The sequence below is a fragment of the Hyaena hyaena genome, unplaced genomic scaffold (genome assembly GCF_003009895.1).
Source record: "Hyaena hyaena isolate Hyena2069 unplaced genomic scaffold, ASM300989v1 scaffold_628, whole genome shotgun sequence".
Taxonomy (NCBI): Eukaryota; Metazoa; Chordata; class Mammalia; order Carnivora; family Hyaenidae; genus Hyaena; species Hyaena hyaena.
In genome coordinates, this window is record NW_024081261.1 from 104,866 (window position 1) to 132,355 (window position 27,490).

The 27,490-nt window shown below is 41.5% G+C and overlaps 1 protein-coding gene across 1 annotated transcript in view; it reads left to right on the top strand.

Moving 5' to 3' along the window:
* The first annotated feature begins 7,558 nt into the window (after positions 1-7,558).
* The window catches only part of LOC120249151 (thiamine transporter 2-like), a 40,148-nt gene continuing 20,216 nt past the window's right edge, over positions 7,559-27,490 (top strand). Inside the window, 4 exon segments of the mRNA XM_039257626.1 lie at positions 7,559-7,670; positions 7,744-7,753; positions 21,672-21,832; positions 23,830-24,643. Of these exon segments, the coding sequence (XP_039113557.1) occupies positions 21,683-21,832; positions 23,830-24,643 (964 nt within the window). The 5' untranslated portion in view covers positions 7,559-7,670; positions 7,744-7,753; positions 21,672-21,682.

Below are 27,490 nucleotides of genomic sequence, written 5' to 3' on the forward strand. Positions count from 1 at the left end.
ATCAAAACCAATCAAGGATGACCACTAATATGCTTCCTATTTAATTTATTGGACTAGTGGTATAAGCCAACACAGTTAGACAAGCAAAAAAATAAGAAGTGAAAAACCGTAATAGAGGAGGCAAAGCTATCATTATTCCAGAGACTACAAGTATACACGCAGGAGACTCAACTAAAAACTAAGATCACAGTATAGAAAGTAAGTATAAAGCAATTTACAGCATTCATGGTACAACAGTCATTTGGAAGATACATGGGAGTTAAAGACCCGAGTTATGGTAGGACAAAAATAATACAAAAATAAGTACACTGAATCTATTTAATAATTTAATAAATGTGCAAGACATATATGAATATGCCTGGAGAGCACTTTTGAAGATTACAAAATAACACTTAAACATATGGAAAAGCCTATCTTGTCCTTGGTTAGGAAGAAAAATTATAGAAAGACATCATGCTTTCTAAATAAGTTTATAAGTTAAATCCTATCCCAGAGGAAAAAATACGTTTTTTTCAGGACTCATAAGGGTGATGCTACATTTTATTTGGAAAGCTAACAAAGAAGAACCAAGAAAATGCTTTGTCAAGGGAAAGTGAGATTAAATTATTGGCAGAGAATAACATGCTACACTAAACTCTTAACTACAATAACATAGCAACGTGAAGAGACAGTCCACTGGAATAGAGTAGAAAGTTCAGAGTTAGTCCCTAGTTTACATGGGATTTTAGACTATGATAAAGATACCATCTTATACAAAAGGAAGAAAAAAATGAAATATTTAATAAGATTGGCACAATTTTTTAAAGAAAAACTAAATTAGATGCAAAAGTGATAAAATAACTTTATCGATATGCAATATATATATATATTAGTACACAGATATAAAAAATGAAACCACAAAAATAATAGGAAAAACACGTAAACATTTTTAAAACCTCAAACCTTCTAAAGTAGCATAAAACCTCAAAGTCATTTTAAAAAAATGAATTGACACTACAAAACTAAACTTACACATGGAAGAAAAATCATTGCAAACAAACCCAAAAGACAAATGATAATCTGGAGTAAATATTGCAACTCATCAAAGCTGCTTTCCTTTAATTTCTAAAGAAGCAATATCAATTGATAAGAAAAAGATCAGTCACCTGATAGAAAAATGGGCAAAGCACATGAACAGGGAATTCAGAGAAAGCAAAATATGGCTCAGATACACAGATGATGTTTCAATTAACCCCTAAGGAAAATGTATATTAAATGACAATGAGATACCATTTGTCACCTGGCAGACTAGAAAATAATCCAAAAGTATAACAATATACTTGGTTCTCTGGGAAGGTGTCCACAGGTGGTCACAGAGACGGCTGGTGGGCATATAAATCAGCTTCATTGCTGTGGAGGAAAATTCCACATTCTCACAATTACAAATATATGTACCTTTCCACCTATATATTTCTCTGGTAGAAATACACAACTGATGTACTGCACACCTGGGAAATGACTCACACAACTGGTTTTCATTACAATACTGTTTCTGAGAACGAAGGATTGGAACCTATTTAAATGTTGTTACATGGAGACAGTAACAATGTATTATGGTCCATCAGTATATTCACTTGTAATAATAGCTGGATAAAAATGAGGAAGATCATTACGTAGTGTTAAAGGCCTAGAAAATAAATGGTTAGGTGGAGAGAAGTCAAGTGCCAAAATAATGAATGCAGTAGCTCATCATTTGTGTAAAAGTAAGGTGAAAGATACTTGTATTGGCTTATATACACATACAATTTTTCTGGAGGGACAAACAAAACTAATAACAATTACTTGTTATAAGGTAATGAGAAATGTGGGGGAGAGGTCATCTTCCCATAGAGTTTGATGTTGCATCATGTAAATGACCCATAACCCAATGGAGATGCTAATTTTTTTCAAAAGTGTTTAGCCTCTTGAGAAATAACATGGAAAAATAAGGAGCTAAAGATTTTTGTTTTTTACATGTAACCATTCTGATGTTTTTTCCATATTTTTGTAATATGCATGAATATCCTAAATGTAGATTTATAATTAAAAGGAACAAATACAGAAGACAAAAGAGTCTTTTGAAATGAAATATTTTTATTTGGTATCTCATTAAAGAGAATGATTTATATATATATATATAAATATATTTATATTTCATATAAATGTATGAAAATATATGTTTGCTCTGTAAAGTGCAGGGTTTCTTGATTGGTAAGAGCACCTTATGGAGACATATCTTAAAGGCTTTATTTCGTACATAGAATGACTTCTGGAAACAGTAACAAAAAGAAAATTCATGGGGCGCCTGGGTGTCTCAGTTGGCTAAGTGGCCCGAGTCTTGATTTTGGCTCAGATCATGATCTCACAGTTCATGGGATCAAACCCCGCATTGGGATCTGTGCTGACAGCACGTAGTCTGCTTGGGATTCTGTCTCCCTCTTTCTCTGGCCTCCTCACACTCACATGCAAGCACACGCGCTTTCTCTCAAAATAAATAAAAATAAAAACTAAAAAAACTATAAATAACAGAAGTAAGGGGATAGAAATGACAAGAGAGGGGCGCCTGGATGGTTCAGTCGGTTGAGTGTCTGACTTAGGCTCAGGTCATGATCTCACAGTTTGTGGGTTCGAGCCCCACATCAGGCTCTGTGCTGACAGCTCAGAGCCTGCAGACTACTTCGAATTCTGTGTCTCCTCTCTCTCTGCCCCTCCCCCACTCATACTCTGTCTCTCTGTCTCTCAAAAATGAATAAATCTTGAGATGAATTAAACAAAAACAAAAAAAAGAGAGAAAGAAATGGCAAGAGAATGATTTCTGAGAAGAAAGGAAAAGGTTATGGTTCTGTCTTGCTTGTGCTTGCCCTTTGCCTTGATGTAGGTGGAATATTTAGATCTGGTTTGGGGAAATTGTAGCTGAAGGGCACATGATGCACATTTGACAAATGAGCAGGGTCTCCGGGCCTTTCAGGAAGAGGCACACACAGCAGTGGGGGCTGAAACGTCTGCGGGAAGAGCCTACCAATCTCAAGAGATGGAAAAACAACAGGTGGCCCAGAGGGGAGGCCCAAGGCCTGGTGGTGGCCTGCCCAGCAGCCCTGAGCTCGTGTGCACACATTCATACGGCTCGGGCACGGAGAGAGCCTCCCGCATGCCCCCGTTGCCGCAGCAGAACAAAGGCAGAATCACTTAGGGTTGTTTTCTGCATCTTATTTGATTTTTTTAACCCCCTTCACCTGTTTCTCCCACCCTCACTCCTGGTAACCACCTACCTCTTCCTTGTATCTATGATCTTGTCCTTTTTTTGTTGTTAATGTTTTTATTTATTTCTGAGAGAGAGAGAGAGAGTGAGAGCAGGGGAAAAGCAGAGAGAGGGAGACACAGAATCTGAAACAGGCTCCAGGCTCAGAGCCGTCAGCAGAGCCCAACGCGGGGCTCGAACCCATGAACCATGAGATCATGACCTGAGTCGGACACTCAACGGACCTAGCCACCCAGGCACCCCCTGTTGTCCTTTTTTGATTCCACATAGAAAAGAGATTATACAGTAGTTATTTTTCTCTGGCTTATCTCACACACACACACACACACACCCCACAATTTCTTTATCCATTCATCCATCTGTGGCTATTTTCTGTGTTTTATTAGGACATTTGGGCAGTAGCTACATGGTGACTGGAAATAATAGTGAAAGTAATAGAAAAGGGTAATAGTAATAAAAATAGTTTGCACACAGGTGCAGAGCAGTAGAGACCACAGGAAAACACCGCAGAGAGAACACTCAGGATCTCGATCCCTTTGGCTGGGCTCAGGGAGTGACTGATCTTCAGGTGTTGGCTGGGTTCACATCCTTGTAACGCCCATCACCTTTGGGATTTTTTCCAATAAAATGGTTTGGGATCATTGAGTTGAAAGAGAAGGGCACAGAGTTCAAAAACCAGAAGTATTGTTCCAAAGAGGAAGTCCTGGGGCACCTGGGTAGCTTAGTCAGTTGAGGGTCCAACTCTGTTTTCAGCTCAGGTCCTGATCCCAGGGTCATGGGACGGAGCCACACTGAGCGAGGAGCCTGCCTGAGATTCTCTCTCTCTCTCTCTCTCTCTCTCTCTTTCTCTCTCTCTCCCCTTCTGCCCCTCTCCCACTCATGTACCCTCTCTCTCACTCAAATAAGAAAAAAAAAAGAGTAAGTCCAGTGCACCCAGGTGACAGCAAGTGGGGAGGTCTGGGAGCAGAGACGGGAGACGGATGGAGGAAAATCTCATTAACTGGACAGACCAGATGTCCCAGAGCCTCTTATCCAGCCACCTAGCAGCAGCATCGCGTCTTGCCCTTCCCAGAGCCCTTCCTGCAGCAGAAGCCACCACAGCCGCCACAACTTCTACAGCCACAGCACCCCATGGTGTCAGTAGAGAGGACTCAGGAGAGGGGAGGAGGGAGACTCAGGGGGCAAAGGAGGCCTGATACCGCCTTCTGCTGGGGGAGGCCCTTTAATGCCATCTCCAGGAGGATGATAATGAAGCCACCCAGGACACGTGACAAATGTCTTCTTCCTTATTATTAATTCAGAAAGGAATGTAGAGTGCTTTCTCATTTACATCCTTACTGGAAACATTTAGAGTCTTTACCATGTGGAAGATGGATGGTCCCTTTATAGACAGAGTTCACTTCCGTGGAATAAGAATTATTTCACGTTGCATGTCGTTATCTACAGTGCACAGGTCTGGAAAGTAGCTCACCTGGCCATGAAAGGCTAGGATTAGGTAGCTGGGAAGAATGTGTTTAGAGTCTAGACAATGTCTAGTTCTTTCTTGATGCATAGATTCTTCCCTACATATCAAAACACCTCATAATCAGTTGACAAGTGAGAAAGCAAGGTAAAAGTAGCAACATTGTGAGCTGACCGTTTGATGCCCCTTTACTCTTGATGAGGCTGGAAAACATCACTTTTGGTGGGGAGAGGGGGACTCCGGTGGTTTCTACACCAGGTGGCAGGCTGCACTGGGAATCTTTTCTAAATCTGGGGTTCTAGGACTTTAAGCCACTAAGCACAAAACTCTAAAGAAATTCTGAATTAAGTTCCTTTGGTCACAGCAGTGGGGAGAAGATATTGGCTTACGTCCCCGTCCCCCCTCACCGCCCAGACACTTATATTCCCAGAAATATCTAGATCCCAAACCCGAGTCTCTGTGGGACTTTACAAAGGAAGTTGGCTCGAGCAGGGTGCACACTCGCTGTGTGGACTATGCCCCGACAGCTTGGCAGGGAGGGAGGGGGCGCAGAGGACAAGGAGCCGGCGATCTCAGACACCGGAAGCAGGAGAAGCAGAGATCAGAACTCGTCCAGAAAGGAACAGAATCAGCAGCCCTGAGAAAAGCTAACTTGTCCAATTTGCCAACCTGCTGCATCCCCAACAACAGAAGGAAGGCCATGGCCTGAGGTGGTATTTGATGGAATTACATTTGTTTTGTTCGTGCAGTCAAGCTGCCCTGCTGGTTGAGTCCTGAGCGCTGTGTGACCTGGGAAAAGTTACTTAACGTTTCTTTCTGCACCTCAATTTTCTCATCTATAAAATGGGGACAAGAACAGTCATCCATCATAGGATTGTTGCGAAGATTTAAGGGGTTAAGGTGTGTATCAAGTGCCCAACAGTGCCCAGCACACAAGAAGGGCTCGGTATATCTGGACTGACATTACGGTTAGTAATTATTTTTCTAAACATGAGATGGCCAGGCATACCATTTTCTTGGGCAGCCTGAGTTTTGATGGCAAGATCACATTAGTGGCATTTTGCTAAGACAGTCGCAATTGGACAGACATCATGGTACTGCCTAATTATGTTGCAGAGCGTACATGTGAGTTTGGAAAATGACAGCCATTGCACAAATGGGGAAACGAGAAGCATTGAGAAGAGGCTGTCCGCATAAGATCGAAACTAGTGAATGGTGCTAGTAGAGATTCTATCTAAAATACTAACCCCTCTTATTAATAAATAATCCGGTGCTTAATATGACCCAGGCATTGTTCTAGCCCCTGCAATGAGCTTATTTTTAATCAGAAGTCTTCAAAAAAAAAATCCTCCTTTGTTTTCTATTTGCAGCCAAGAAAGAAATTAAACAGCTCTCCTTACTTCCCATCAGAGTCTGCTCCATCTGATCCTGGCCCAGATTAGAACAACATATGCTGGCTTTATCTAAATTTGCCGGGGGTTTCCTGCTTTAGCACTAAAGAGTAAACTAAAATGTTATTTTATTTGAAAGTATAAAATTTAACTAAATGCTTAAATTTCCATTTTCAGGTGTCCAATGTTGGGAGAGCATATCCCCACCTTTGGTCTGTAAATTTCTAGTCTGAGTTTATTCTGGGGACACTGTAGGAATTGGGGGGATTATAAAAAAGGGTGTAAAACATAGTTGCCAAAGAAATGTAGGCATTTTTGGCAATGGGAAGCAAACCATTCTACAAACTTATCTGAAGTTTAGCTCTTCCAGATCTTCGGCATTTAAAAAAAGGCTGGACTCTGGGGGTAAAACATTATTAGGGAACGGAGCTGTGTCTGTTCCACAGACACTGTTATTTGAGGTATCACATTGAGTACGTCTTGGAGTTTCTCTTCCACAGTCAGGGTGACCCAGACAGCTAAGGGGTGACTCTTGAAGGATTTGAGGAGGCTGAAATACCCACAACAAATTCTTAGAGAATGGGGGGGGGGGAGGCACGACCCACACCCATTTCCTTTCTGCTAAATACAAAATGAGAACTTCAGAGAACACTGTTGTTTCCTTTCCTACCTTTGGAAACAATTATAAGGGCAACTGACCTAATCTAAGAACGTATGTGAGTTTCCAGGTCACTGTATAAAATCCACAGGGCTGCCTGGCGAATGCCCGCCCCGGGAGCTACACTCACAAACAGGGAGAGGAATGCTGGCTTGGAGCCAGCTGCAAATGTCCAGAAGGAGGTGACTCACAAGCACGTTGTAAGTGATACAGCAGAAAAAATGAGGTAGAACGTTAATAATGGCAGCAAAGGGAGGTGGGTAGCTGTATCTTAATCCTCAGAGGCCCAATTGCTTTGGAAATCCTAGAAAGGGAGACTTTTTCAAAGGAAATGATTGGGGGTGGGAAATGCATCAAGCTGTGGAGCTAGGAATTCAAGTCAAACGTCATGGAAGAAAGAGGCAAGTGTGTGCACTGAAAAACTCAACCCAATTAGATGGTCCAAAGGACGTACACCGTGACTTGCAAAAGACTCGTGGCATGAGATCAAAATATGAAGCTAGTAAAATAGTAGCAGGAGTGTGACTGCCTGGTCTTGCCACTAACAAAAATAGGTGCTGAGAAAATCTGAAAACTTCTCCTCTCCAAGAAGCTGTTAAGATGATAGCCACAATCTATTTTTAAGACAAGGAAAAATCAATTCTCTGCAGATGCAAAGGCGGAGGTCTCATTAATCTGTCATAATGAACTCTGCTCAGTCCTTCCTGTCTGCTGCAGATTGCAGCGAGCCACCGCATGCCTCGTTGCTCAATCAAGACGTTCGGCAGGTGTTACAGACCTGCCCTAGAGACCTGCCCTACAGACTGGAACTTTAACATCGCGGATGATGGCGGCTGGCCCTGTGTCCCAGTGGAGCAGAGGACAGAACGCCATGCTCACCTTGTGAATTTCTTTTTTTTTTTTTTTTTGCTAATGCTCTCCTTTTGTGTAAAGACTCCTGTTCTCTCGCTTTTAGGACCACAAAGGTAAGCCCTGACAAACTTTACTTTTCTGCTGGAGAAAGCAGGTGATGAAAGACGTCTTTCTAGTTTTTGCTTCAGACACTGGTTTCGCCAAATAGGAGACCATGCTTGCTTCATCTTAGTAGGGTAAAATAAAATATGGAACATTATTCATTCCAGAGGGAAAAAATTAGAACAGAGAGGGCAATAGCAAAAGAATAATTTGTATAGAATTCTTATTTCTATTCCTTGTGATGGAGAAGGTACACGAAGCAAATAATAATGAAATGTCATTGCTTTGTATAATTTGCCCAAGGTTGGAGAGGGTCTGCAACATTTACTCAAAGTTGTATACTAGTAAGTGTAATAGTAAAGGCAAAGCATCTTTGAAACAACCTCAGTCTGCTAGCAGCATTCAGCAGCAGGCTGCAACAGAAGGGGTCTATGCCTCATAGCATCCAAAGGACAGAGCCGGCTGTCAATGCAGAAGCTCTTCCCCTACGTCTGAACTTTCAGTTTGGAAACCATTACAGCTGGGAATTAAGCACTACATCCCTGAAAGCCTGACAAATCTTAGATGCCGCTAGCAGTAAATGATCTCTTCATCCCAAGGAATAGCTTGTGGAGGGCTTAAACTACTCAACGAAAACCTCTGTAAATGTCCACTGAACTGATTTCAAGAATGCGTGCTGCATTACTCAGCCATGAAAAGAATGAAATCCTGCCATTTGTGACAAAATGGATGGATCTAGAAAGTACAAAGCTAAGTGAAATAAGTCAGAGAAAGACAAATTCCATATGATTTCATTTATATGTGGAATCTAAAACACAAAACAAATAAATGAGACAAAAAAGAAACAGACTCACAGATACACAAAACAAATGGTTGAGGGGGAAGGGCTGGGAAAGGGGCAAAATAGGTGAAAGGGATGAAGAGGTGCAAACTATCAGTTTTTAAATAAACAAACCATGTCAATGTATTGTACAGCATAGGGAATATAATCAATAATGTTGTAATGACTTTGTATGGTGACAGATGGCAACTATACATATTGTGAGGATCATTTCCTAATGGTATAAAAATATCAAATCACTGTGATGTACACCTAAAACTAATAGGATGTTGGGTGTCAATTATTCTTATTCTTCAATAAGAAAAAGAGATTGTGGCACCTGGGTGGCTCAGTTGGTTGAGCATCCGACTATGACTGAGGTCATGAAGTCTCAGTTCATGAGTTGAGCCCTGCATTGGGCTCTGTGCTGATAGCTCAGAGCCTGGAGCCTGCTTCAGATTCTGTGTCTCCCTCTCTCTCTCTCTGTTCCTCCTCCGCTCGTTCTCTCTCTCCCTCTCTCTTAAAAATAAAGATTAAAAAAAAATAAAGAAAAAGGGTCTGCATGCTGCATATATTAGCAGTAGAGATAATACATGACATTTAATGACACACATCACTTTAGATGGCAACCTTAAGCTGTACGCCACACAGTGGAAATTTGGGGAGGGGCCGGCATGGACAGAGGAGGTGGGAAACAAGACTGTGGAACAACTTGAAAAGAGTAAGAGAAGGGAATTTCAGAGCAGCACGCCCCACCCTGCAGGTAAAAGATTTCAAGCTTTACATCCTTACAGAACTGGATTCTAAACTGCATGACCCCAGGCGAGAGCCACATTATCTCTCCCAGAATGTCTGCCTGCCCATCTGCCAAGTAGAGACAATATCTACTTTGTGAACTTTCTGAGGATTCAAAATAAGGCATTGAAAGCATGTAGTATAAATGCCTACCCAGGAATGTATTCGGTTAAATGGCACGTACAGAGATATTATTTTTACGTGCTTGTTGATAGTATGTGTTAAGAAGCATTGATTTGGTTTTGATAGAGGATTGCATCCTTGGAGCACATGCTGAGCACTCAAAATCTCAGGACATGTGGACAGACCGGTAAAGCCAGATTCAAGTAGGTCGCTAGAAGTCATGATTATGAGTGGTTATTCAAAGGTACCAGAAAGAAGAGGTATCAGAAAAAGACAGGTTTCATTTGACTACCCATGTGCTTCCAGGGGGTATGGAAGGGCTTAAAGTCTTTTGTGGGCTGAAGAATTTCAGATATTTGGATGCATAAGTCATTTAAACAGTGTGGCCCTGCCACACTCACCTAGTGCAGCCCTAAACCTGGCAGCGTGCAGACCTAACCCTCAGGGGCTCCCTTTTTGGAAAAGTGGTCTGGGCAGAGGTATAGGAGTGGTCCTCAGCTTGGCACTGGGGAGCATAGGAATTTGGAGAATCTCTGAGAAGCAGCTGAAAATTACATCCAGGACTGTCCAGAACCTTCTCTTGGAAGGGGACTCCAGGAACTCCATGAAAGCTGGGGAAAACCCTGATGGAGAACTCAGCTATTCATCCAGTAGACGAGATAAGGAATGCAAAATCACCAACAGAAAAATGTACTCCAAAAAAACCCCTTAGAATGAGGGTCTTTTCCATACAGATGGGATCTAAACATAGACAGGCAATGGAGCTTAAGGCATTGGTGTGATTATTGTAGAAATAATAAGGGAAAGAAAGAAAGAAGAAGGCTGGGATATTGTGGGGAAAAAAACAGAGATATCCCAATGGAGCTAAGGAATGGTATAGTCACAGTAGCTGGTGACATAAGCAAGAAGAGATGGTTGTAGACACAGCCAGATGACTGAATCCCTTATTAGAGAGAGAATACAGTATGGCCATGAGAATGGGGAGCCGAGATAGAATAGGAGAAAAAGGGTCCTCGGAAATGAGAAGCCTCAGGAAATGGGAAGATGAGACATATGTCAGGTGGATATTGAAGAACAATAAGATAACAGCAGGACTTGGGATGAAAAATTGATGTCAAGGATTTGGACAACCAAGGAAGAGAGATGGGGATGTCCGTGATAACAGCAACTAGACCGCAAGAAAGTGGTCAAGTTAAGTGAGTTCCCCAAAAATGAACATTTTCATTTTCTCTCAAAGGGTTGGGAATAATTATCTGGAGGCATCATTGAGGGTCAAGGACAGTATCAAATGCCACATGCAAACACCTGAGATCACAGCTAGAAAATGATGAGGCTAGTATTTGATCTGAAGATCCTGGAAAATACTAGCAGCATAATGGTTCTCCTTATTAGTTGGGGCAAATCATTTCTATCTCCCTTCTCCCTCAATATCACCCCCCTCCATCTCTATATTCTTGCCTGATCCTCGCACTTTTGCCTATTTCTCTCCTCCTCTCTCCAAAGAAGCTGTAGTCCTCTCCCATCCCCATCAAGTGGGAGATTGGGTTTCTTCCATTATATTGATCTCAGATTTTCTCAAGCCAAAATTCAGAGGGTGGAGGAATTTCAACTTCTCCAGGACAGTGGAAATAGCTGCAGATCCATGGAAATCATGGAGAAGAAAAGACCAGAAGTTCAGCTCTGAGTTCAACTGTAGCTGTGCAACAACCCACGGTCAGGCTGAACAGAAATACAATGAATGAAAGAAGAGAAGAGGCTTCCAGATACCTCCCAGCATGGTTCCACAAAGGCTCCACAGAGAGCCATTTCTTCAGCCACCTATACAGAAAGACCTAGAAAACCCTAGAAGCATTCCATACGAAAGAGCATATCCTTACTCTCTGTGAAGTAGAAGTAAATAGAAAACAGACATCTCAACCTGACCACTGGCAAATAGTTTTCATTGTCATCATTCATCTTTACTGATGTTAATTCAGTAAGATCTTAAGTAAGAGCTTTATTGATAGAAATTGGATGAGCATTTACTTTCCCTCGAAGAAGAGAACAGTCAATCTAATAGGTCCCCAAAGAAATCAGTCTTCATGTGGGCCCACCTTATGAAGGGACAGAGTGAGTGGGTGGTAGATAACATGGAGTAATCTGGATGGCCATCCCTCCCAAAGCTCTTCACCCACGGAAAGCCAAAATTCCGCCCAAGGTTACTCACTCTTTTCCAGGGAATATCATCTTCTGTGGTAGACATTATTTCTAAACTCCCTTCGAAGTGAAATCATCAGATGACTAGGTGATTATTACTAGCAAGTGTGTGTGAATACACTTACGGAAATACTTGTATCTGTCATTGTAGACTGCGCTGCTCCCGCTAAGAATACCAGAAGCCAAGTCCTTAACACATGAATTCTTTAACACAGCTCATCTATTTTCAGGCTTTGTTTTATATCTAAGACCACACACACACACACACACACTCCCTCTCCCCGTTATTTCAATGGTGAGCAGGACAGGAGGGACCTTGTGATTCAAGGAGAAAAGATAAACTCTGAGAGACTCAGGAGGGGAAGTCTACTCAGAAGGTAGATTTTTATCTTAAGTTCATTCACCTCACAAACGTCTGTGCTTCCTTGTCCCTCTTTGGTTGTCCCTCGGCAGCTCAAGATTATCCCCACTATCACCACCCTCAGGGCCTCCTCCCTCCTGCATGCACAGAAGACCCCCTGGGGTGACATTTGCCTGAATTTGCTTCCACTGTGTCCTTGCAGGTCAGCCTGCTCAAGAGAAGCTCCCCTGTGAGATTTGGAAGGTGGAAATTTTTTAAAAAGTGGCCAGGATTTTCCAAGACAGTTACCTTAATTACAGTAAAATCCAGTGTAGAATTCCTTCTCAGAGAGGCCTTCGGATAAATATAAATACTAATTCCCAAATAACATATAAATCCTAACTTCCTGAAGCCTGGAAGAATATTCCCTAACATACCTGGGTGTATAAAAATAAAATATGATTACATTTAAACAGTTACTGGGAAGTGTCAGATATTGCACTTTTAAACCCAGGAATGCAAGCGGAGATTTTTCCATAAATTCACATAGTGCTTAGATTATGTGGGTCCTGTCAGAACTATTTTATAAAACACACTGGTTTTTGCCATTTTAAAACATAATATATATAACTCCTATTGGCTCTATTGCTCTGGAGAACCCTGATGGATACAATAATCAGTCTTATACTATATTCTTTGATAGCACTAGGTAATTTATGCAAAAAAAATGTTAATTGAGGGCCCACTAAATACTAAGAATATAGTAGACATGAAGATGGAGACATATCTTCTTTTAAAAGGAAAGAAATAGGGGCATCTGAGTGGCTCAGTGAGTTAACTGTTTGACTCTTGATTTCGGCTCAGGTCATGATCTCACAGTTCATGGGTTTGAGCCCTGCAACTGCCTTCTTGCTGACAGTGGGAGCCTGCTTGGGATTCTCTCTCTCCTTCTCTCTCTCTGCCTCTGCCCCCCCTCAAAAAATAAATGAATAAACTTAAAAAAAAATGGGGGGGACGATTTGAACAAAAACCGTTAAACATATAGAGAGTAACAGAAGGAAAAAAACATTTTGGACATGGTGTTTTGAGAAGTCCTGTCTGAAAAAGGACATTTGAGAACAATCTGGACAAAGATATGGGGCACAGCCTTCAGGTGCTGGAAGGAAAAGTATTCCGGCAGGTGGAACGGGAAGATTCCAGGCCCCAGAAAGGAAGGGCATTTGACTCACCTGGCCATGCTCATTGCCAACGGTCCTGAAGGTTTTCCCGTGGAAAGTACTGTGAGCTGTCACTACCCAGCAGTCACTTTATCTTCCAGTCTCTACTTCCTTCCAGGAAAATGAAAAATTAGGACCAGATCGGTGTTTCTTTCCAAAATACTCACAGCAGCCCTGCATTCTCCGCCCCCCTCTCAAGGAACCTCAACGTACAAATAAAGACGCTGAGGAACATTCCAGCAAAGGAACTCATATGACTATTTAACCCAATGCTTCTGAACTTATTTGGTCTCAAAATTCTATGTCTATTAGTAATAGAATTTTATTTCATTGAAGACACTTTTAGAAATGCCAGACTCTAAAGAGCCCACTTACCTTTCAATTCTAAAGCTGTCTGAAAAATGGGACATAAAAATCACCTCCCCTCCACCCCTGCTTTCCAGGTGACAGGCCCTGTGATTTCAAAAAAGAAGGCACTGAAGAGAGAACAGCTTTTAAATTTATTTCTGGAAGAAGAACCTTTCTTACATATAAATTCCTATGTGAAAAAAATAATAAAAAATAAATAAACTCCTAGGTGAACCACCAATAAATAGAACAGATAGAAATCAGAGATGTTTGGGCTGAAGCAAAAGTCTGGATTTGAGGGATATGATCTGCTCTCTGTCCCTGTGTGCCGAGATCACACTGCCCTCTAGTGTCTAATCTTCAAGGAGAGTAAAACTAAAACTAAGAAATCTCAAACTTCCAGCCTCAGAACTGATCCCAAACTGCTCTTTGCTAAGCTGTGACTCTCAGAGTGAGATCCCCAAAAAATAGCCTCAGCATCTCCTGGAAAATTCTTAGAGATGAAAATTCTCAGTCTCAACCCCTCCCCACTGGGTCCTGCCAAATCGATGAGTGGGGAGAGACCCACTGGTTGGCGTTTAAGCACAGTCTCCTACCAACTTTTTTCTTTTGTATCATGTTGCTTTCTCTTAAGGTGTAAGAGTGGACTTGGGACAGGCTGTTGGAACCCAAAAATTCACAAAGGAGTTTCTATAGGTGGCAGTTGTTCAACAGTTTTCACTTTATGCCATTCTTTCAGACTCAATGGGAGTTCCATCCATCCTAACAATACAATGGACCCAGTGTATTTGTAGCACTGCCATGAATAATCAAAGAAGGTTCTAGAATGAACTTGGTCATCTTTTCTTTAAAAGAAAATTTCTGCAGTGATTATGCCCATTGTAAAAAAGAGGGTGTGCATTGTGAAGTAGTAGTGAAATCCCTGTCGCACTAGCCATGTTGACCATGTATGCAGGATGGTGTTTACATTGTTAAGTCTTTTTCTGGCCAACCATGCTGAATTTATGCTCTGCTCAGACCATGGAGACCAAATAAAGGTGCATGAATGGATTAGAGCAATTTCCCTACTGCTACGATAAAACTGGCTTCCTTCTTTCCTTCCTTCCTTCATTCCTTCCTTCCTTCCTTCCTTCCTTCCTTCCTTCCTTCCTTCCTGCCTGCCTGCCTGCCTGCCTGCCTGCCTTCCCTGCCTTCCCTGCCTTCCCTGCCTTCCCTGCCTTCCTTTCATGCTTTCCTTTCCTTTTATGCTTTCCTTTCTTTTCTTCTTCTTTCCCCAAGGGCTTCCTGAGTACTTGGGGTGGATGAGGACTCTGTTGGCTGAAAACAGGACCCTACCAAAGGTGTATCAGCCTTCTGTACAGGAGACTACTTCATTGCCACCATGGCCCGCTTCTTTCTAAACCATGATAACTTGATAAAGAAGAGACTCTGTAAAAAGGAGAGCAGTCATTATAAGCATCAGTACCTCAGTGGAAAAGTCAATATAAAATAAACTTACAAGTAGAGTAATGACTAAGCCGTAGGGAAATTTATAAATTTTTATTTAAAAAATACAGTTTGATGGAGCGTCTGGGTGGCTCAGTTGGTTAAGCGTCCAACTTTTTATTTCAGCTCAGGTCGTGATCTCATGGTTTGTGGGTTTGAGCCCCACACTGGGCTGTGCACTGACAGTGCAGAGCCTGCTTGGGATTCTCTCTCTCTCCCTCTCTCTCTGCCCCTCCCCTGCTCTCTTTCTCTCTCTCAAAAAACAAATAAACTGGGGAAAAAAAAGAATTTTAAAGTTATAGTTTGCTTAGGCGGGTGACCTAAAAGGGTAAAGCACCCTATTATCATTTCTGGAATTCATACAACATTAAATTTTAAAAAACTAACATTTCAGTCTTTTATAAGAACATTTTGGGTTTTGAACAACCACCATATGGGGTAGAAGCAATGTTTATTACCTAGCTGAAGATATTTATAGGTAGCTACAAAAACAAACTGGGAGATTTCACTCTGCGTGTAAATAAAGATTCATTTTCCTCTTCACATTTAACAATAATGAAAGTTTGAATACAAGGAAATCCAGGCTAGAATATATTAAGTGAAAAATTTTTAATGTGAAATGCATCATACATTTTGTCCAAATTGCCAAAAATTCATATTAGGTGTGTCAGAACCAATATCAGCTTCCAAGGATGATTGTAAAAAAACAAAAGTGCCAGAAAACTGGAGGGTTTAAAACAACAGAAATGTACTCTCTCTCTCTCATAGTTCTGGAGATGAGACATCTAGAACGAGGTGTCAGCAGGACCCTCCTTCCTCTGAAATCTATAGGGCAAGAGCCTTCCTTGCCTCAATTAACTTAAAGTGTTTTCTGGCAATCTTTACTGTTCGTTGGTTGGTAGATGCCTCTCTCCAATGTATTTTTTAGTTTATTTACTTATTTTAAGAGACATAGAGTGTGTGTGTGCTTGTGTGTGTGTGAGCAGGGGAAAGACAGAGGGAGAAGGGGAGAGAGAGAGAGAGAGAGAGAATCCCAGGCAGGCTCTGACGTGGGCCTCCTACTCACGAACAGTGAGATCATGACCTGAGCTGAAATCAAGAGTCAGATGCTTAATGGACTGAGCCACCCAGGTGCCCCTGCTTCTCTCCAATCTTTGCCTTTGTTGTCACATGGCCACCTTCTCACTGTGTGTCTTTGTATCTGTGTTTCTCCTTAAGCATCTCAGTCATATTGGAATAAAGACCCACCCTATTCTAGGATGATCTCATCTTAACTAATTATATCTGCAACAACCCTGTTTCCAAATAATTTCCGTTTTGAGGTGCTGGGAGTTAGAACTTCAACATATTTTCTTTGATGGGGGGAGGGCGCGATTCAGCCCAGAACAGTCCATCTTCTGGCCTCTCAAAATTCACATCCTTCCCACATGCAAAATTACATTCACCCAATTCCCAACATTTCCAAATGTCTTCACCATCCCAGCATCCACTCTAAGTCCAGGCTTTCATCAATTCAGAGTCCCAGACTTCATCATCTAAATCACACAGATCCGTATGGGTGAGACCTAGGGTATGTGATTCATCCTTTGATAAAACTCCCCTTCATCTGTGAACCAGAGAACAAGGTATCTGCTTACAGAATGCAATATCACCAGATAGGGTAGACATTTTCTTTCCAAATAGGAGAAATTGAAAGGAAAAAAGAAAGAAAAAACCAGGAGAAACGGGTCCTAAGGAAGTCTTAACAATTATCAGGGCAAGTTCAATCAGATTTCAAGCCCTGAGAATAATCCTGTGTGGCTCGATGCTCTGTCCTCTGGGTCTGATAGGGTGGCAGCCTCCCCATGTTGGCCTTGAGGGGATCTCATCAGCCCCAATTTCTACATCTGTGCCTTTGCCTTCAGAGCCATTCTTTTCTCATTTCATGCCGCCCCTGCCCCTGTTAGTCCAAGCTGGTAGTGATTCTGTGGATATAAAATTCTCAAAGATCTGTCAGAACCCTGTGCCATTCAGAGAGGCTCAAACCATCAGACCAGAGAGACCTCCATGGAGCTTTCCTGGAGAACATCAGCTCCATTCCCAGCTTCTGCTAAGATGCTTCATTGCATCCATTAACCACACACCTGAGCTCTTTAGCAATGACTGTCCAGCTACGTTCTTGGTGCTGTTTGTAACATATCCCATCTAGATGGGCTGAGAGTCTTCCAACTCATTGAGGAGTGGTTCCTTTTGCTTTGCCGTTCCTTCCTCAGTTTCTTTCCTTTCCCTCATATTTTACTGTAAGCAGCAAGAAGAAGCCTGGCTGCACCTCCAACACTGCTCAGAACCCTCCAAGCAAAATATCCAGTTTTGTTGCTTTACAACTTCTATTTTCCTTCCAAAGACAGAACATAATTCAAACATGTTCCCTGCTGTTTTCTAATAAAAATCACCTTTCCTCCAGTGTCCAATAACACGTTTCTCCTTTCCATCTGGGACATCACCAGAAGCACCTTTACCATTTCTATTTCTAGCCACATTCTGTTCCTGGTGCTATACGTCCTCTTTAAGGCAATAGACCCTTTCTCCATAGCCCTCCTCTCTTCCTTCTGAGCCCTCAACAGAATTGCCTTAAACAGCAGTATTTCTACCAACAATCTCTTCAAGCCATTCTAAGTTTTTTCTATCAAAACCTCAAAATTCTTCTAGCCTCTACCCATTATCCAGTTCCAAAGCCACTTCCACATTTTTACATATTTGTTACAAACCACATCCCTTCTCAGCACCAACACTGGTATCAACAATTCATTAATCCTCATGATTTCCTGGATGCAAGGGAAGTGTGCCTTTGAAATGAGTCCCTAGCCCTGCCTGACAGCCTCCAAACAGCAAGTTGAGTGATGTGGCTGTTGAAAGTCAACTAGAAAGAAATCTGTCAAATCACCATTAAAAATGATGAGGCTACGTGGTCAGTGTGTATTAACCAACACTGCTGGTTAAAAAGGGCAGAGCAAGGTCCAGATGGAAAATGTTGCATGGAGAGTGCATTTAAGTAGTCTAGATTTTAAAAAACAACATTTAAAAAATTATTTTAATGTTTATTTTTGAGACAGAGAGAGACAGAGCATGGCAGGGAAGGGGCAGAGACAGAGGGAGACAGAATCTGAAGCAGGTTTCAGGCTCTGAGCTGTCAACATAGAGCCCAATGTGGGCTCAAACTCACGGACTGCAAGATCATGACCTGAGCTGAAGCTGGACACTTAACTGACTGAGCCCCCCAGGTGCCCAAAAAACAACACTTTTAATACTGAGTCATGGTGAGCTGGATCATAGAGATCATTTTCTCTTAATTCTTTAAAAAGTATATACAGTAAATGATCACTAATTTAGAGGAGAAGGTAAATGAATTTAGTAAAACATCTGCATGGAGAAGAATAGGTGTGGACGGCATGTATTTAGAGCAGAACCCAACTAAACTGATTAAGTGTTCTCTGTAATGGCCCGATCATAAAGGCCAGGTTAAAAGGCAAATATGTATGATTTATGACCTCTCATATGTAAGTTAGTATTTATAAAGGGCTTAATGACAATTTAAGTCCTTAAAGAAATAGTTTTCCTTGCAAATCTAATTCTCAAACTGAAAACTTACTTTTCCAGTGTCTTCTTATTCTCTTGAAATAATTTTGAAATTATTTATTATACATTTTGTACTGACGATCAACAATTCAACTTGGCTGGGACTATCATTATGAACCATTAATTAATCAGCAATTTATTGGTCTTGTGATTTCCTGAGTCATGGGACTAGACCAGATTCTCAAAGACAGGCTGGGGGAAACCCTGGTATTTATTGCGTTAGGCAGAGCCCCGAGTCCTCTCCTGTTGACCTCATTTACTCCTCGGAAACACTAGAGTAGATCATTGTTACCTTCTTGTAATCAGTGGGACTCAGAGAGGCGAAGGGATTCGGGTAAGTTCAGCCAGCTATGGTTAGTACAACAGAGAAAGCATATATCAGAAGGCCCACATCACAGTAACAGCTGGGGTGGTTATTAGATGCCCACCCAGTGCCCCCAGTACCCCAGTTCCACGAAGTGGCTTCAGGCTCCTCACCTGAAGCAGCTGAAAGAGACCTGTGTCCTGAAACAGAAGGCCACTGCATTACCTCACCCAGAACCCTCAGGAAGACTAGAAATTTGCATTTGGACAGAACTCGGAGCAAATCAGAGCATCAGTCTGGTAAAGTTTTAACTGATTTCCAATGACCTTTGAAGCAACAGGTTAAAAATCAACTAAGAATTATCACCTGCTTGAACTATTAACAACCACACCACTAAGATAACCTGGGATTGTAAATTCAGTAGTTTGCCCTTTTAAATCAGTAACTCCACCATTAATTTTAAAAAGAGAAAAATACCTTGGGATTAAAAAACGAGGTCTGAGGAAGGAATGTTTGCAATCTTTCAACTCCACCATTAATTTTAAAAAGAGAAAAATGCCTTGGGATTAAAAAACAAGGTCTTAGAAGGAATGTTTGCAATCTTTCATGTTGGGTTCTTCGCTCTCTTCAATCTCAGCAGAGACCTCATATCAAGGAATAGTGTTCGCCTGGTGTTTCAAGTTTCTTTCTAGGGAGCCATTAGTTTTCCACAGGCTGTAAGGAAAGTTGTCCAATCTGAAAGGTCTATGCAAGCAAAACACCACAAAGATCAAATCACCCTGTCCTTTTGCAATAAGTGAAGATACCAGCAGGGGGCGAACTTGGAGCCCATCCTTACACCAGTAGTCCAAATTCCATGTTCAAGTTTGTTTTAGCTATTTCTCCATATGACCACTTGTTATGTGAACCTTTCCATTGCGATGGTAACAGGTTCCATATCTAGTCAAACCAACCAATCCACCCATTTTGAGATCAACATTCTTTGACACACTGGCTGCCAACATTTGGGGTAGAATGGGAAATCATCCACCTGCACAGGTGAGGAAAACTGAGGCTTCTGACCATTAAGAGACGTGTCCAGTTCACACAACTCGGAACGTGGATTGGAGATCTGAATTTGCTCAACTGCAAAGCCCGTGTTCTTCTCACCAGGAATCTCCTTCCATTATTCCAAAAAGTAACTTCCATATTCCTGAAAATCAAATGGTGGCTTGTAGTTCCCACTCCAAAGAACAGCTTTAAATAACCAGAATACTTGGGAACCATCTCCTTATTATTATTTGAATTTTTCTTCTCAGAAAACCTGTTTGGTCCAATGCATGTACTTTCAACAAATATTTCTGGGAGACATTTGATGTATATGACTCTGTGCTAAACTCAGTGATAGAAAGGAATCCCTGCCCCCACAGAACTCCCAGGCTAACTAGCAGATGTGCATGTCAATACATCAGTGCTTCTGAAAGCCATTCATACTACAGACTGCATAACATGTACTAATGTGTGTAATCTTCACAACACTAGACAGGTATTATTATCCCTATTTACAGATGAGAAATCTGAGATACCGAAGTGATCCAGTAACTCGCCAAAGTTTACATGGCTGTAAGTAGCAGAGAAAAATTTGGACCGTATTGACTCCAGAGCCCTGCCCTTGACCTCCAGGCCATAATGCCTCACCAGGGCTGTAACTGAGAGCATAGACTAAGCATAGACTAAGCATAGACTAAGACAGGAAAGCAGCTAGAGAGGGTTGGGAAGCTTCCCGAAGGAAACGGTCAATGCCTGGGAGAGTCAGATTCTCTCAGAGCAGTGGATTGCCTTTCTACAGGCTACCCATGTCTTCCTTCAGTCAGCCAACTGAAGGTTTATCCTCTTGGACGTAAGTTCTGACATTTCAGTATTAACAACATAAGTGGGAAAAAATAGAGCAGGAACAAAATATCAACTCAGTAAAATACTTTTAAGTACAACTGAATTTCACCTATGATGCAACATTGTCATGTAACTCTTCTGAAGATAGGTATTAAAAACAAACCAAATCACCTGGGTGGGTGACAGTTTTAATTAGGTGAGCCTTTTGACACTAAACCAATGTTCACTTTGAATTCAATACTTAGACAAAGTAAAGGATCTATCTGCTTTATAAATCTTTACTCCCCCAAGGGCTATTTTATTCACCATTTTAAAGCACTCATTAAAATGAGTTTCCAGGTCATCAACTGCTACAGGGAAATAGACTCACGATAGGGAGCGAAGCAGATGTTTGCTTAGCAACTGTGTCTATCAAAATTCCACCAATCTTATCTTATCCCCAAGACTTCTGCCTTAGGAGAAATTCCCTGACTTTTTTTCTACTGTGAAAGTTTACAGGAGAGCGAGACTGACTGCCTTGTTATGCTGGGGGAGTAGTTTTTCAACAGTGACCTTGCCCTTCCAGTTGGGATGAAATTTAATCCCTACTGCAACGTTTTCAAATAATCGTTAGTTTTCTCTTTAAACCAAGAAGCGCAAAGACACGACTCAAGTTCCTGTGTTTTGACCTGTGATATCTATTCACTGTCGCAATGATTTTCAATTTTTCCTTTTTAAGACCAAAGGACAAGTGAAACATGGGCAAGGGAACATAAGTCTTATGAAAATAAGTGATCAATCCTCCGACTTGCTTTTTTTTTTTTTTTTTTTGCAGTGTAACCATCCATGAATTGTTGCCGACCGTCACCCAGCCATTCCTGGGTTTTCCCCACAGTCAGCCTCTGCTGCTTTGGATTTTTCTCAATGATGAAGCCATCAGAGCCTTTTGTTATTCCTTATTTAGCAGGACCAGATAAAAATATAAGCCTCAGCACGGTAAGATTACTAACATGCTTATCTTAGTTTTATGTCTTGTTAAAACTGATGTCTAAAGTTTTGGGTCAAAGCAAATTATCAGAACTTCTTACAAAACTCAAATGCGAACAAACGGGTCTTCATATCTCCTGTATATTTGTCGTGCAAAAATGTAAACCTTTTGGGTACAACAAAAAATAGGGTGATTTCAAAACAACCTTTCAGCTGTACAAAAATAATACTCCAAAAAATATTTTTGTACAAAAATAATATAATAATAATACATTATCGCTTACTATCACAAACCTTTTAAAATAACCCACCCCTAGTTATAAATACAAACCTTGCAGTATAGTATAAGACTTGGAGGGGAAACGTTATGAAAAAGCATCTGAGAAAGTCCCCAAAGATTTTTTTTTGCCTCTTTACATATAAATATTAAGGCTGTTGTTAGCTTTTAGTCAGGTCAGAGGATCTAATCCTAAAGGAGCCTGTTAGTTAGTGGTTCTCAAAGTGTGGTCCTCAGACCAGTGCACCAGTGTCCCCTGGGAACTTGTTAGAAATGTTCATTTTCAGACCCCACTCCAGATGTACGGAGTCTGAATGTCTGGTTTTTAACAAACCCTCCAGGTGAATCTGATCTGCACTAAAATTTGGGAATCGCCACTTTAAGCCACCAAACAGTAACAAGATCAGACAAAGCACTGCATCAGTTCGATTTCTTCAGGAAAATAAATGTCACACCTGTTACGGACATAACAATTGTATCCTTCTTGGCCACCCTCTCCCAGCAACCATTCTTATGTCCCTACCCAACCCCAAGGAAACTGCCTTCTAAACCAATCCACCATTTTCCCTCCCAATAAAAAAAAGCACATGCCAATCTTGAATGCCTTTACGTGCAAACAGGTTTGACAGGGAGAGCCCTGGGCTAGATTTAAACTCCAGAGATGGTCACAAAAAAAGCAGATCTGGAATGTATCTTCTCTTGGGTTAGTGACTACCCCTGAGTGTCAGGAAGAACAAGAATAAAGTTCTACCAAACTGTGAAAACACTTAAGTAAAAAGTGACCTAGGAACTCAAGGGGCAAGTCACAGATTAGGTCAAAACAAAGGACACTCTTAGGCTCAATAAGTCCCTGGGTTTATGTCAGTGATCTGAGATCCTAGGATTTGAGAGGGCCAAAGAGCCCTCAAAAGAGGGTTTATCAGCCTTCTTTACTTCATCTTCTCTCTGCTATAGACTCCACTTAAAGAAGCTGAAATAATCATGTACTATCAATGGGCTCAGATGATTTGCTGATATAACCAGTGTTCCCTGGAAAATCATGGCCAAAGCTGATTTGAACAAGAGAGAGACAAGACGCTAAGCAGTTTGGTTTGGGTTTTGATGCCTCCAAAGCAGCCCAAGAAAGTAAGGCCAAGAATGCAGAAGAACCGAAGAACAGATTCCTTCTTCTGACATTGAGTCTTGAACTGGCCATTTGTTCCTTATTTTCCTGATCACCCAGATGATAACCTGATGGTCTGCACATTTTACACACTGATGTAGATCAAAGGTAAATATGGTCAGGTTCTGCCTGACTCCTTTTAACCTTGTTGAAGAACAGGAAACTATTTTAAATGTACAGGAACAGCACCCGAGCAGCCCTAAGCTGCCTGGGAAACACTGTCGAGCTTAACCTATGCATTACGGCCTCTTTTCTCAGTCTCAGTAGCATATGCAGATCATACTAGATTTTAAAAGTGTAAGATGCAGATAACTAGGAACTTCCTCTTTATACCTGGAGGAAGGAATCCACATGTTATGAATTTCCATGATATCTGGATTTCGTCTCCTTGAGCTTCAGTTTCCCATTGCTTTCCATCATATTGTCAGAAAGTCCTGCGAAATATAAATTGATGGGGGTGCAGCAATGGTTTCCTAGGATTGATACATGTCATCTGGATAAAATATGTCAGGTGTGTTTCACTTCCTCATGCCTTTGTCCTCATACCCTCCCTGTTGAATCTCACAGATCACAAACGAGATCCTTCCCATCTGGACCTACTCTTACCTGGCCCTCCTGCTCCCAGTGTTCATCCTCACCGATTACGTCCGCTACAAGCCAGTCATCATCCTACAAGGGATCAGCTTCATCATCACCTGGCTGCTGCTCCTGTTTGGCCAGGGAGTGAAGGCCATGCAGGTTGTAGAGTTCTTCTATGGGATGGTCACCGCCACCGAGGTGGCCTACTATGCCTACATTTACAGCGTGGTCAGCCCAGAGCACTACCAGAAAGTGAGCGGCTACTGACGGAGCGTCACGCTGGTGGCCTACACGCTGGCCTCGGTGCTGGCCCAGCTCCTGGCGTCCCTGGCCAGCCTGTCTTACTTTTACCTCAACGTCATATCCTTGGTCTCCGTCTCTGTGGCCTTTCTTTTCTCACTTTTCCTACCGATGCCTGAGAAGAGCATGTTTTTTCATGTAAAACCCAGCCAAGGAGCCCCTCCCCAGCCGCCAGGAAAGGATGCTTTCTCAAAGGAACCACAAAAGGATCACACACCTGTCTGCAAAGGATTATTCACCTTTTCAGGGAACCTGGGTGACAGTCCATTGACCAATCCGAAGCCAGAAAATGTAACATTGAGAGTTTTTGTGCAGTGGTTCCAAGATTTGAAGGGTTGTTACTCCTCAAGGCATCTTTTTTACTGGTCCCTGTGGTGGGCCTTCTCCACGGCAGGTTTTAACCAGGTTCTGAACTACGTTCAAATCCTGTGGGATTACAAGGCACCATCCCAGAGCTCTGCAATTTATAATGGGGCAGTAGAAGCCCTTGCAACCTTTGGAGGTGGGTCCACCAGACTTTCTCTCTTCAATGTGTGGGAAATATATTTTTTCAAATCGTAGTCTTGGAGGGATTGGTTGTAGAGGTTTCAATAGTGAATACCAAATATTTGGAAAAAGAAAAGCATTTCTGTCACAACATTTTTAAAAGGCAATGAATATAAGGGAAGATTGATGAAGCTATCCATGGAAAATAGTTTAACCCATCCCTAAAAATAGAGACTGTGAATTTCTGTCCCACTGGCCAAAGCTGGCTTGGCCATAAAGAGTTGAACAGTTTAAGGTAAAACTACCAAATCGTTTTCCTCTCTGACCTCTCTGTAACACTAGCCTTTAAACTATGGTTTGCAAACCATTAATAGAAGTGGGCAAACAGGGGCACCTGAGTGGCTCAGTCAATTGGGCATCTGGCTTTGGCTCAGGTCACGATCTCATGGTTCACGAGTTCGAGCCCCATGTCAGGTCCTGTGCTGGCAGCTCAGAGCCTGGAGCCTGCTTCATAGATTCTGTCTCCCTCTCTCTCTGCCCCTCTCCTGCTCATACTCTGTCTCTCTCTCTCTCTCAAAAATAAATAAAACATTAAAAAAATTAAAAAACAAAAAAGAAGTGGGCAAACAATGGCCCATGGCCCACCAAAGCTAATAGTTTTTACATTTTTAAGAGGTTGTAAGGGGAAAGAACAATATATGACAAGAGTTGTAAAAATAATAAATCCAGGCAAGCAACCGAAGAAAAACAAAGAAGGCTATGTGGCCCACAAGCCTAAAATATTTACTATTTGGACCTTTATAGAATATAGATCTTGAAATTAATGTAGTGGAATCTAACCAGCATTTTGAAATCAAAGAACAGAACAGAAAAATTTAGAATGGAATGGAATGGATTGGAATGCAATGCAATGCAGTGCAACCAAAAGAAATGGAACAGAACGGAATAGAATAGAATAGAATAAAATAGAATAGAATAGAATAGGAGAATAGGGAGCATAATGGCTTATTAGGATAAGTTTCATTTCATAAAAATTCTGTTTACGCACACATGTAAATGTACTGGTGGACATATAAAATATTTTTTTTCAGTTTATGGTCAAAGAAGTTTGAAAGCTAATGTCTTAAGAGCTATTTTATCATTTCAGAGGTTCCCATTAAGACAACTTAAATAATGCATTTATATATTTCCTTCACTCTTCATGGGCATTTTCCAAAGCTTGTTGTCTTCTAATTAAGATTATTTTCCATACTCAGCTTCCCCATTCCTTACCAAATCCAAATATTTGCTAGAATAATAGTGAATCCAGACCAGATTCTTACAATCTTCTACCCTATCTCTTCTCTGCAGCCAGGTTATTGTATTGTATAATTTTCTCTCTGGCCTTTCATACATATTATACTTTCATTCAAATATTTAGTAAGAGCCAGTAAGCACTGTGTCCCTCCACAATAGCCCTGAATCTTTGATTCTGGAGAAAATGGCAGCAAAAGACAAAGAGTAGTAGGAAGGGGTACATGATGTGACATGGTGGCAGAGGCGGGCCTTTCAAGAGAATATGTGTGTTCCTGAGTATTTATTGCTTCTCCTTGGGCTGACTGGTAAGTGTCTGTTTCAACCTTATTTACCCATAGATGGATTTCTGATACTGCATTTTGTCCCACAGGAAAGAGGCAACAAGACTGAAAGACCTTGAGAAGGTCTCTGGGGGATTGAGTGTTTCCAACTTCTGCCACTGGATTCACCCTTCAACCCTGTCCCGGGCTTTGTCCTTTTGAAAAATTTCCCTACTGGCTGAGAAGCTACAGCAGTTTTGGTGGATTCTAGATTCTGTCCATGGACTCTTCATTTTTCTCACAACATATTTTGTACAGTTTGAAATACTTGTCCAAAGGGAGTGAGCTGAAGAGAGTGAGGGAAGGTGGGCTGACACAAGAGTTAATGTTCTAAAGTCAGAAGGGTAGAGCCCAGAGCCGTCTTTGAAGTGAGCCCAACAATGCACATGGGTTTTCCTGACATAACAAAGCTTTCACATCAAATAAGACTTTGAAGATATTATTTTTGAAGTTGGGGTATTCCACACCCACATATTTATTGAACATTTCAGGGTCCATTGTTGAGGTAATATTCTTCTCGTTTCCCTTTCTAAAAAATTCCATTTTGGCTCCTAGAAACCTGTTCTAGGATTTGTTTACCTTAAACCCGTTTCCTCTCTAAGGACTTGCTCCTGGAGAGAAGAGGGGAAAAAAATCCTCTTCTCTTCAGATAATGTGCAGAAAAGGTAAAGTGTTCATAAAATTTATTCTCTAAAAGCCCCCTACACACAACTATTCTTTAGTCTCTTTGTCATAGCGAAGGTCCTAATTAGTGTCAAATTTTTAGGCAAAACCAGGTGAAGTACGAGTGGTTTGCTGAGTTAAGACCTCGTGTAAAGTGAGGTTAACTGTGTCTTTAAGAAAGAAAGCTAAAGGTAGTAAGAAAGCTGACATATAATTCCTTTGTTCACAGCACATTATAGGAACATATTATAAGTACGTGTATATAGTGCACATTATATGGATTTGTCCTAAGGATACGTCTTGAGGCTACATGTTGGGCATAGGTCAAAGTTTCTCATCCTCAATAATATTGGCATTTTGGATGGGGAAATTCTTTGTTGTGGGGGGCTGTCCTGTGCATTGTAAGATGTTCTGCAGCATCACTGGTTTTAACCCACCGGATCCTGTTAGCATACCACCACCACCACCACCACCACCACCACCACAAACACCCCTGCCAAGTCATGAAAACCAAAGTTGTCTTCAAATATTGCCATCTGTCCCCTGAAAGGCAAAACACCCATATGAGGACCATTAGGTTATGG